The sequence below is a fragment of the Engraulis encrasicolus genome, chromosome 5 (genome assembly GCF_034702125.1).
Source record: "Engraulis encrasicolus isolate BLACKSEA-1 chromosome 5, IST_EnEncr_1.0, whole genome shotgun sequence".
NCBI classification, from domain to species: Eukaryota; Metazoa; Chordata; class Actinopteri; order Clupeiformes; family Engraulidae; genus Engraulis; species Engraulis encrasicolus.
In genome coordinates, this window is record NC_085861.1 from 4,781,323 (window position 1) to 4,792,644 (window position 11,322).

At 45.3% G+C, this 11,322-nt stretch overlaps 1 protein-coding gene across 1 annotated transcript in view; it reads left to right on the top strand.

The window, feature by feature from the left end:
* nagpa (N-acetylglucosamine-1-phosphodiester alpha-N-acetylglucosaminidase) overlaps nucleotides 1-11,322 on the top strand; it is a 62,382-nt gene that overhangs the window by 34,097 nt on the left and 16,963 nt on the right. Inside the window, exons 10-11 of the mRNA XM_063198533.1 lie at nucleotides 308-436; nucleotides 3,358-3,492. Of these exons, the coding sequence (XP_063054603.1) occupies nucleotides 308-436; nucleotides 3,358-3,492 (264 nt within the window). The remainder of the gene's footprint in view (nucleotides 1-307; nucleotides 437-3,357; nucleotides 3,493-11,322) is intronic.

Genomic DNA, 11,322 nt, shown 5'->3' on the forward strand with positions numbered 1-11,322 from the left:
CTCCTCACCCCTCTTCCCTTTCCTCACCCCTCTTCCCTCTCCTCACCCCTCTTCCCTCTCCTCACCCCCTCTTCCCTCTCTTCCTCCTCCTCCTCCCTCTCTTCCCTCTCCTCACCCCTCTTCCTCCTCTCTCCTCCTCACCCCTCTTCCCTCTCTCCTCCTCCTCCTCACCCCTTCTCCTTCCTCCTCACCCTCTTCCCTCTCCTCTGTCCTCCTCCTCTCCTCCTCACCCCTCTTCCCTTTCCTCACCCCTCTTCCCTCTCTTCTCTCTCCTCCTCCCCCTCTCCTTATCTGCTTCTTTGTGCAGCTTGTCCTCAGGGTTTCTATGGCGACGGCTGTAATCAGACCTGCGGATGTTTAAACGGAGCGTCCTGCGACCCCGTCCATGGCAGCTGCTCCTGCCTCCCAGGGTTCCACGGCCACCTCTGTGAACAAGGTGTGTGTGCCGGTGTGTGTGTGTGTGTGCCTGTGTGTGTGTGTGTTTGTATGTGTTTGTATGCGTGTGATTGTGTGCGTGTATGCGCATGTCCGTGTGTGTGCTTGTGCATGTGTGTGCGCGCATGTGTGTGTGCGTGTGTGCGTGTGTGTGTGCATGTATGTGCATGTACGTGCATGTGTGTATGCACGCGCATGTGTGTGTGTGCGCATGTGTATGCCTGTCTGCATGTGCATTTGTGTGTTTGTGTGCATGTGTGTGTGCTTGTGTGCTTCTGTGTGTGCGCACGCACTCGCAGAGTGCATGTCTTTGTGCGCGTGTCAGTCAGTGCCTGTGTGAGTGCCAGACCTCTTGAGATGCTGTCCTCAGGCATGGATGCAGCTTTGCTGATCAAGAACACTAGAGCTCTCTGGTTTCCTGCAGCTGTTCTAGAAGTGGTAAACCTCACTCAGCACTGCACTTGTGCACAGCACAGTCTTCAGCGGTCTAACCAGCAGAGTCTGGCACCTCCCACCTGCCAGGGGCCCCCACAGGGTAGATATAGCTGCAGCTTAGGTCCCCCACCTGCCAGGGGGCCCCCACAGGCTAGATATGGCTGCAGCTGTTCTAGAAGTGGTAAACCTCACTCAGCACTGCACTTGTGCACAGCACAGCACAGGCTTCATCAGTCTAACCGGCAGAGTCTGGTTGTCATACCTACGTAGGTCTGGATTAACACACAGGCTAGATATGGCTGCAGCCTAGGGCCCCCACCTACCAGTGAGCATTGATTGGCCAAAAGTAAAAAATTGCAGGATTGTGACAAGATGCGATATTGAAAAATTCATATGCCGTGTTGAGGACCGTTGGTAGACATGTCATCCTTAATTAACCCACAGGCTAGATATGGCTGCAGCCTAGGGCCCCCATCTGCTAGGGGCCCCCACAGGCTAGATATGAATGCAGCCTAGGGCCCCCACCTGCCAGGGGCCTCCACAGGCTAGATATGGCTGCAGCCTAGGGCCCCCACCTGCCAGGGGCCCCCACAGGCTAGATATGGCTGCAGCCTAGGGCCCCCACCTACCAGGGGCCCCCACAGGCTAGATATGGCTGCAGCTTAGCAACCAGGGGCCCCAGGCCATCTTAATATGGCCCTGTTCATACCACTTCCTCTTCCTGCTCGGGTCTTGACATGGTTCCTTTGTCTTGTGGACTTGTACTTTGACCACTTTGCCCAAGGAAAAGTACCAAGTATATTATCTGCCTTTTCCTGAGAGTGTCTGGGTGCACGGAGTTCAGTTCACAAGCTGTTTACGGCGAAACCCGTTTGCAGGTTTTTACAGCCTTGCAGATTACAGGCGAGGACAGCTGGAGCCTTGACGAGGGTAACCTGACATTAAAGACAATAAAGGGAAAGGTGTGGGACGGGTCACGAGCCGGCCGCCTTAACAATCCCCCGCCACCACTTGTTATCCAAAAGGCTGTCCCGACTCGAAACTCGATGAGGATATCAATATGTTTGCGCGAGCCAGCCAGGCACATCTCTGCTAAGACTTAAGACCATAAATATTTGGTCATGTGTCTGTATGCTAATACTACTGTATGTAACGACACCCAGGCCCACCAACATGGGGGGACAAAGGGGTATGTTGTCCCAGGCCCAGGGAGATAGGGGGCCCAACATTGGGGCCACATTACATTGTATGTATTGGGTAGGGGGCCCTTTTGGATGCCTCTTGTCTTGGGCCCAGCAAAAGCTGCCAAACGACACCCATCTCTCTCTTGAGCTGCAAAACCAGTTTGCCAACAGTATGGGTACCAATAAAGTCAACTGAGCTGCAAAACCAGTTTACCTGTGGGTACCAATAAAGTGAACTGAGCTGCAAAACCAGTTTACCTGTAGGTACCAATACAGTCAACTGAGCTGAACTCTGCTACTGTATTTGTTTTGGGTATGTGACTTCTTCCTTCTTCTCCAGAGTTCTCTCCCTCTGGCCTTCTTTGGGCTGGGGTGCGTTTCTCGTCAGCAAGTCTAAGTTAACTAAGTTACCAACCTTGTTGATTGCAATGCAATTTCCCGTAGGCAACCAAGTAAGTTGTTTCTAACTGGTTAGCAATAACACTTTCGAGAAACACACAACTGCTTCCCTCTTCAACAGAGTTCCCTCTCCCATGAAGATATTGCAATGCAATTCCCCATAGGCAACCAAGTAAGTTGCTAACTGGCTAGCAACACATTCTTCGAGAAACGTACAGAGTGCCCTCTCCATTAGGATATGGCACTGACCTCTATACATCACTTAATAAGAGACATGATTGGGATATTGATACTATGAGTTCAAAAGAGTTAGCCTGGCCGCGCCAAAAACCCGGCCACTAGGGGCGTCTAGATTTCTAGGCTACAAGAGAGTCCTTGTACACAAGCCCTCAGTCACACAGGTGCGGGTGTGAGGCAGCAAAACTTGATCAAAATTAAATGCACACTGCTTACTAACTGCTTAAAATAAAAATAAATAAAGAAAAAAAGAATTATAAGATATAAGAATTATAAGAAATAAAATAAGAAACAAAGAATAGTAAGCAGTGTGCTGGTTTCTGAACTTTACATTGATAGGATATTGATATGTTTGCATGAGCGAGCCACGCATATCTCCGCTAAGACCGTAAATATTGGTGTTGGGTATTTGATGTGTCTACTTCCTTGTTTTCCAGAGTGTCCGCTGGGCTTCTTTGGGCTGGGGTGTGTGTAGGTGTACTGAAGTGTGTGTGTGTGTGTGTGTGTGTGTGTGTGTGTGTGTGTTCCAGAGTGTCCGCTGGGCTTCTTTGGGCTGGGCTGTGTGCAGGCGTACTGAAGTGTGTGTGTGTGTGTGTGTGTGTGTGTGTGTGTGTGTGTGTGTGTGTGTGTGTGTGTGTGTGTGTGTGTGTGTGTGTGTGTGTTCCAGAGTGTCCGCTGGGCTTCTTTGGGCTGGGCTGTGTGCAGGCGTGCCGCTGTGCTGAGCAGTGCTCTTGTCATCCAGCCACCGGAAGCTGCAACTCCAGCTACCACACGGAGCAGCAGAACAGCACCATGCACAGAGGTAGGCTATGGGTGTGTGTGTGTGTGTGTGTGTGTGTGTGTGTGTGTGTGTGTGTGTGCACGCACATACATTTATTTGTGGTTATCTATGCCATGGAGGTTGTGTGTGCATGCATGTGTGCGTGCATACGCCTGTGTGTGCACGTTTATGTGTAGTTATGTATGCCATGGTGTGCGTGTGCGTGTGCGTGTGCGTGTGTGCGTGTGCGTGCGCGTGCGTTCGTGCATGCACACGCCTGTGTGTGCTGCGTGTGTGTGCATGCGTTCGTGCGTGCACACAGCTGTGTGTGTGTGTGTGTGTGTGCGTGCGTGTGTGTTACTGCTGCTGTGGTAACAGTTAACTCCCTTGTGCGTTATGAGGAAGTTTGTGAAGTTAAAATGAAATTGGTTTATATCTCCACGCCCATAAACAGACACCTCTCATGCTGATGCACACACTGAAGTGGAGAGTATGCAGAAACACAAACACAAGTCTGGTATTTTTGCACATTTGAAATTGCAGTTATGTGGAGTAGGTTGAAATCAGGGGTGGCCTACAGCGGGGTAAAGTGTGACCCCACAGGGAGTTACCAGGGCCCCATGTATATAGGGGGCCCACAGTGTTTGATGCTAGCTTAGCTAGAATTACAGGAGAAAGGTAAATCTCAATTATTTAACTCAAGGGTAGGTGTAATATGAGCCTATTTCCCCAAAAAATTGGACAGTATCATTTTAAGAATATTTATGTGGAGTAGGTTGAAATCAGGGGTGGCCTACAGCGGGGTAAAGTATGACCCCACAGTGAGTTACCAAGGCCCCATGTAGTCAGTGGGGGGCAGTCATGGGTGAGCGGTTAGGGCGTCAGACTTGCATCCCAGAGGTTGCCGGTTCGACTCCCGACCCGTCAGGTTGGTGGGGGGAGTAATCAACCAGTGCTCTCCCCCATCCTCCTCCATGACTGAGGTACCCTGAGCATGGTACCGTCCCACCGCACTGCTCCCCATGGGGCGCCACTGAGGGCTGCCCCCTTGCACGGGTGAGGCATAAAATGCAATTTCGTTGTGTGCAGTGTTCAGTGTTCACTTGTGTGCTGTGGAGTGCTGTGTCACAATGACAGTTGGAGTTTCCCAATGGGCTTTCACTTTCATGTATATAGGGGGCCCACAGTGTCTGATTTATGTAGATATATGGCTGGGGCGTGGGGGTCCATTGGTAGCCAGGCCAACCCCTCCTAGTCAGGCCAGGAGCAATACAGCTCCGGAGAAATCGGGAACTTCAAACTACTTTGTCGAGAAGCAATCAACTTTGAGCAGCCTCAACGGTCCTAGGTAGAGGTGTGTTCAAGGCACTGGCAGTGACGTGGTTTAAGCAGAGATGTTCTATTGGGACTAAGAAAATGTTTGGTTTAAACTTCGGCACAACCTGTTCTGGCCTCGACAAGTAGCAAACCGAGGGAGGCAGGTTAACCAGGCCGTTTGGGAAGCATTATTCGTTATCTTCTTGGTCAGACCAACATCTTCATTAAGAGATTTGAAAGTCGATGATAATCAAGCAAGCCAATTGGAGCTGATTGTTCATACTTCATAGGGTCCTCAATTTGCTGCTACGCCCCTTGGTTGAAACACTTAGAGAGACTGGATAAGATATATCAGTGTTTCTCAACAGGGGTGCCGCGGAAACGTGGCTGATAAATAAATTATGTAATATAATACATATTTGTCTAAATTGATAAGTTAATGTTAGTTAGTGGAATCTTTCATCTGCCATTTACGCACAATAAAGTAAATATAGGTCGCCCCAGTCAGCTACAACTTCGAACGTAGGTCGTGTGACGTCTCCAAATGTGTTACTTTTCTAAGCTTGTCTGGTATCGGATGCGATGCCATGTTACGGCTTATTGGTTTGGGGTGCCTTGAAAATGTTCATGAATTGAAAGGGTGCCTTGCCTAAAAAAAAGTTGAGAAACACTGAGATATATACTCTTAGAATCTCTGTTTGTGTGCTGTACTGGGACATGAGACAGGTGCAGTCTGGGAAATATCAAAATGCACTCGGGGGGCCAAACACGATGACAAGAAATGGCTTTTATATTCTAAATGTTTGGCTTACCACCACTGCTATTTTTCCATCTCATTTTTCCTTTTTCCCCCCTTCTGCCTTTGCCTGGTGTGTCTGGTGTGCTCTGTCTCTTGTCTTGCCTGTCTCTGTCTCTATGCATGTGGCTTTTTTTCCAACAGCCTCTCTCCTGCTGAAATGTTTTCTTCAATTTTAGAAAGTGCTCCGTTTCTCACTGCTCCAAATAACCAACAGTTTTTTGTTATCCTATAAATGTGACATGTTCAATTGTTTAACCTGATTAAGCATTCAAACCCCATCTACTGTTCACAACCTTCCAATCACTTTATGCTTTTGGAATTAGAATTGCAGTCTTTGGGGTGTTTTTTTGCTCCGAACATTAACAATTATTGTTATTGTGCACATACATGTAAATCTAAAGATAAATATCCATTTTACATGAAGGACAGGGAGAAACATGTGCTCTGCCTTTCAAAGCAGGTAGAGTATGCTCTGCCTGCAGGAATGTATCTTGACATAAAGCCACTCCCATATCCATTTTTATCAGACGGCTGGCTGTCCTCAGGTGTCCTCTCTCTCCACTCCACTCTGTATCGCCACATATGACCCGCTCCCTCAACCTGCACAGCTGTCCTTAACTGTACTTCCTGAACTCCCCCCTCAGAATAACACATTTCTTTGTTGTTTTCTCCCATGCAGGGTTGCCAGATGAGATTGATGATTTTCAGCCCAAATAATACTCCAAACCCGCCTGGAAGCACTAAAACCCGCCCAATTTGAACTAAAATCCTATTGATTTCTATGGGCATAAATCTGCAGGAAAAAAAATACCCTTTTTTACAAATACCCAAATACCCTTTTTTACACGCAGACGTTCATGCCAAGCAACCCAATCTGGCAGCACTGCTCCCGTGCTGTATTTCCTTGACATAAATTAATTAGGGTAACTCAGTTTATCTGGATGCTTGGCGTGCATACAGCATGTGTGTGTAGCTCCCAACCAACCCCCCTCCCCACCTCGTCTTACCTTATTGCTCTGTGCTATGTGATGCAGCTTCCTCGTCTTGTGTCATGGCCCCAAATTAGTTCCAGAAGTATTTGTAAAGTATTTGTTTTTTGTTTACATCCTCCAGAGTTTTTTTTTCTGCTCAAGCGGATCCCACTATGGCAGCTGAGCTTTCTAAACCACAATCTGCGTCTTTTCCTTTAACACAACGCACCTTCGCAGTAGCGGGAGGTCACCATGCTATCGAACTACTCCAGATTGCACTAACTATTACATTTTCTCTCAGGCCTTGGTTGCACGTATGCAGACAAACCAATACATGTTTTTAATCGCTCACATATTTTATATTTTTTTATATTTTACACACCATGTGGATAAAACAAATCACCATCATGGCAGGTGTTGTTTTAAAATCTCTGGTTTAAAAAAATACCCATTTTAGGGAGCTTTAACTTTGTTTACATGTAAAACAAAGTCCCAAACGAATGCATTTACAAAAATATCCATATACAACAGTATGTGTAAACGGGATCTTGTTTTTGCTGACTTTCCTAATGTCAGAAATTGATAAGGCTGGTTTTACTTGCATCACATCAAGGCTATAGCATGCACCACACAGCACTGCCCCCAGGTCAGGTCAGGTCCTGTTCCACCAGTGTTGCCAGATGCTGAATTATCGTACCAAAATCTCAAAATTATCGTTTTGGGGTTTTTTTTGGGAAGGAAATTGTCGTACAAGACCAAAATTGCCTTTTCTAGGCATCTAAATGAACTGAATGACAACTCTGAAATGATCTTACATCCTGTTTTTTTGATCGTGATGGTACAAAATGTTGGTACAAATATGTTAATTATCGCACATCTGGCAACACTGTGTTCTGCCCTGCTCCTCTGGGTTATCTGGCTATAGTATGCACCACACAGCACCGCCCCCAGGTCAGGTGAGGTGAGGTCCTGTCCTGTTCCGCCCTGTTGCTGTCAGGTTATCTGGCTTCTCATATTAATGTCAAGGCTACATGAGGCCATTGCAATAACTCACCTCAAATATACAGTACAGCATTATCTTAGATCAGTGGTTCTCAAACTTTTTCAGATCGAGGACCACTTTGTCCCTCCAAAAATGTTCAGGGACCACCGGTCAACTGAATTGACAGTTGACTGGTGCTAATTTCGATGCAGATCACTTAATACTTATTCACATTTACAAGCCTGATTTATTGTGGTGAAATGAGACTTCAGCTATGGTTAGCTTTGTAATTATCTTACAAATATTGTCTACTGCTAGCTTGTCTTGGAAAAGTAGAAATCCCCTCGTGGACCACCTCAGCTCTGTTGCAGACCACTAGTGGTCCCCGGCCCACACTTTGAGAATCACTGTCTTAGATGGATGTTCAGAAGACACCGCACACTAGGGCTGGCAGCGGTATACCGTTAAAAAAACGTGATAACGGTTTTCACCTACACAAGATTCACTTTTTGAAGAGAGAAGGGGATTTTTTAAAGATTTTATCCCAAAAAAGTAAAAAATTTCTAGCTAAGTGTTTCTCAACGGGGGCGCTACAGCCCCCCAGGGGGCATTGAGAAGGATACAACTGCGAGGGGCGGAGCTTAGTTACCATTGGAGGGCATTAGCCTATTTTATTTTTCCATACTAAGGGGGGCATTGGCAGGCTTATGATGTGGTCAAGGAGGCGTTTGCTCAAAAAAAGGTTGAGAACCACTGATATATCTGCGCAGTCAGTGTTTGATGGCAGTCCCCCATGACATGAGAAGGTGTGCTGGTCTGAACAGCAAAGCCAGCCAAATGGTAAACCTGTGAGATATCACAGTGACAACATTTACTCTGAGCTCAAGGGACTGATTGCTAAACATGGAGAGACGAAATGAAAAGGGCGATATCCCTTCATAGAACTTTTGCATCACTTTCGAATGTGTTGTAGAATTATCAAGCATAATGTGCTTGAGTAATTAGAAGCAATTAAAAATGACATTTACAACGCAATATATAAAACATACACAGTATATGTTTTATTTTATTTTTTTAGGGGAATTACTCAAGGTGGTATGTGGGTGGGAGACATGACGCCTTGTTTTTTCGTAACATTGGTTAAAAACCTACAAAACTGTTATTTTTCCTTTAAAGAAAACATATGTCAATGAAAGAAGATGTGGTACATTATGTTTCATATTAGTCTTAGATGAGAAGAAACATTCTTGTTAAGATTGATGTAAGGTTTATATGTCAAATATCCTGCGGTGTGACTGTAACATTAATGAAACCTAGAATATGATATATATATAAATTAACCAACAACATTTTGAATAATGTGTGAAGCATTTGGCATGATTGCATAAATCTTAACTTTATATTAAGATATGTGAATGTGAAAAAACTCAAGACAGTAATATTAACTACAAGTTCAATTTCGTAACACAAATTGCGTCCTGTGGGGTGACATGTATGTCAATGTTTGTGAATGGGCAGCTGCAAGGCCAACTACAAGGGTCTTAAAGACGGGCTCCTAACCAGTCAGTACCTCAGTTATTGGAGAGTGCTGTGGAAGTTTAAGGTGACTCTTAACCTCTTAATATGTCTTCATATTGCAATCTTTCTGTCACGCAATGCTTAGGTTCATTTTATGGTGTCCTGTGGTGTGACTGCTCTTATAGGAGGAAAAAAAATTTTTTTAAGGAATGAAAACACATATAAAGATTAAGCACAATATCATTATCAAGTTAGCATGAGCTCAGATGTCAGTCATGTATACAAAAGGATTAAAATGGCCATAATGCAGTGAATTCCCTGTGGTGTGACTCCATTTTCCTGCGGTGTGACATGCCTATGCAATGTGTTGATGCAAGATACATTTTCCCAAAAATGGCAAAAATAAGTTGAAATTCCACAGACCACTAAGTGCTTTATTTTTTTCTATTTTTTTCCAATTTGTATCTATCATTTTTTTCAGGAATTTGAAAAACTTTTTTTTTTTTTGCGTTACGCCCTTAATCCCTTAAGACGCGGCTTTATAAATTTGTTGTTACCAGTATGGTAATGACCAAGTTGTGGTGCATTACTAAAGGGCCTGTGTTGTGTCACAGTATTGTAGTGCTATGGTAGTTACATGTCCATGTATATTACAGCGTGCCACTGGAGGTACGGCGCGCATTAAGGGGATAAACGTCAACAACCCATGTATCTGTTGCCAAGGTGGTATGTATCTGTTGCCAAGGTGGTATGTATCTGTTGCCAAGGTGTCTGCCAGGCCTACGTACCTGTATTTTTGTACATGTAACAAAATGCTTTTTGCAAAGTGCAGTGTGAAATAGTGTATGTATAAACTATTAGTGATGATGTGTGAGATCTATTTCTGATTCTGATATATTGCCTAGGGGGGCCCTCATACTTAAGTACTACTTGTGCTTCAGTACTACTTCAGAGTTTTGTGGGAAACGTAGCCCAGGCTGTGGACTAAAGATAATTTCATGACCTCTGATGGCCCGTGTACATCAGGCGCTACCACCCAGGACGTTTCACGTTTTGCCTTGAATTCGTTTTATTCGCTCTGGATCACATAATCACATAACGGCTCTGTTTTGACAGCCTGGGACATTCCTCGATATGAACGTTCCAATTGGTTTTCGCCGAACCGCGTCATAGCGAATTCGCTTAAGATTAGCTTGAGTTTAATCGTCATAGTTCGCCCTGGTCGCTCAAGAAGTTTCGCTCCTGGCGAATTCGCTCTGGTAGCTTTATTTGCCTTCCCTCCATAGAGAAACAATAACTTGCGCCGTGCAGGTCGCCTAGTTCGCCTTCGATGTACACGGGGCTTGAGAGAGTGTTTGTGCTAATTTAGTGTCATGACCAATAAGGCAAGTCTAGACTAGAGCGGGGCCGGGCCTCGGCACAGTGTTCCCAAAGCATCACCCAGCAGTCATAGTTCATACACTTGACACGTCTCCTGCTCTTCTCCTGATGTTGCACTTGGTCGCCATTTTAATTAGAGCCGCCGTGTGTGTTTTCAAAGCCGTGGCCTACTTGGTCTAGAGCAGTGTTTCTCAACCTTTTCTTAGGCGAGGCACCCTTTCAATTCATGAAAAATCTCAAGGCACCCCAAGCCAACAAGCCATAACCTGGTATTGCATCCGATACCACACAAACTTAGATAAGTAACACATTTGGAGACATTCAAAGTTGCAGCTTTATCTTCGACAGGCTATGTGTATGCCATACTGGGGTGACCTAAATTTACTTTATTGTGTAAATAGTGGATGAAAAATGTAAACGTAAATGGTGGATGAAAGATTCCACTGACTAAGCATTAATTTAGACAAATATGTATTATATTACATAACTTATTTATCTATTTTGGTCATTTTCACATACCGTCAGCCACGTTTCCGCGGCACCCCTGAGGGGTGTGTGCGGCACCCCAGGGTGCCATGGCACCCCTGTTGAGAAACACTGGTCTAGAGTAAGTAATGACTGATAAAGGAAGAAGGTCTACTTGTTCTAGAGTAAGTAACAACTGATAAAGGAAGAAGGTCTGCACACTGTTGCTGCTCCCAGTTAACACAACGTCTCAACCAGTCTGGTCTTCATCAGGTGTGAAATAAACTTAAATAAAATAAAATTGTTTTATTGTGTTTAAGACCGACAACTGTTTTAGCTGGATGTGCGCACACTCCAAAACGCTACTAAGTAACGAATGATGCCACGAAAGCACAAGCTTTAAACTGTAGCTATAACTGTTGGCGCATCTTTGCTTGGCA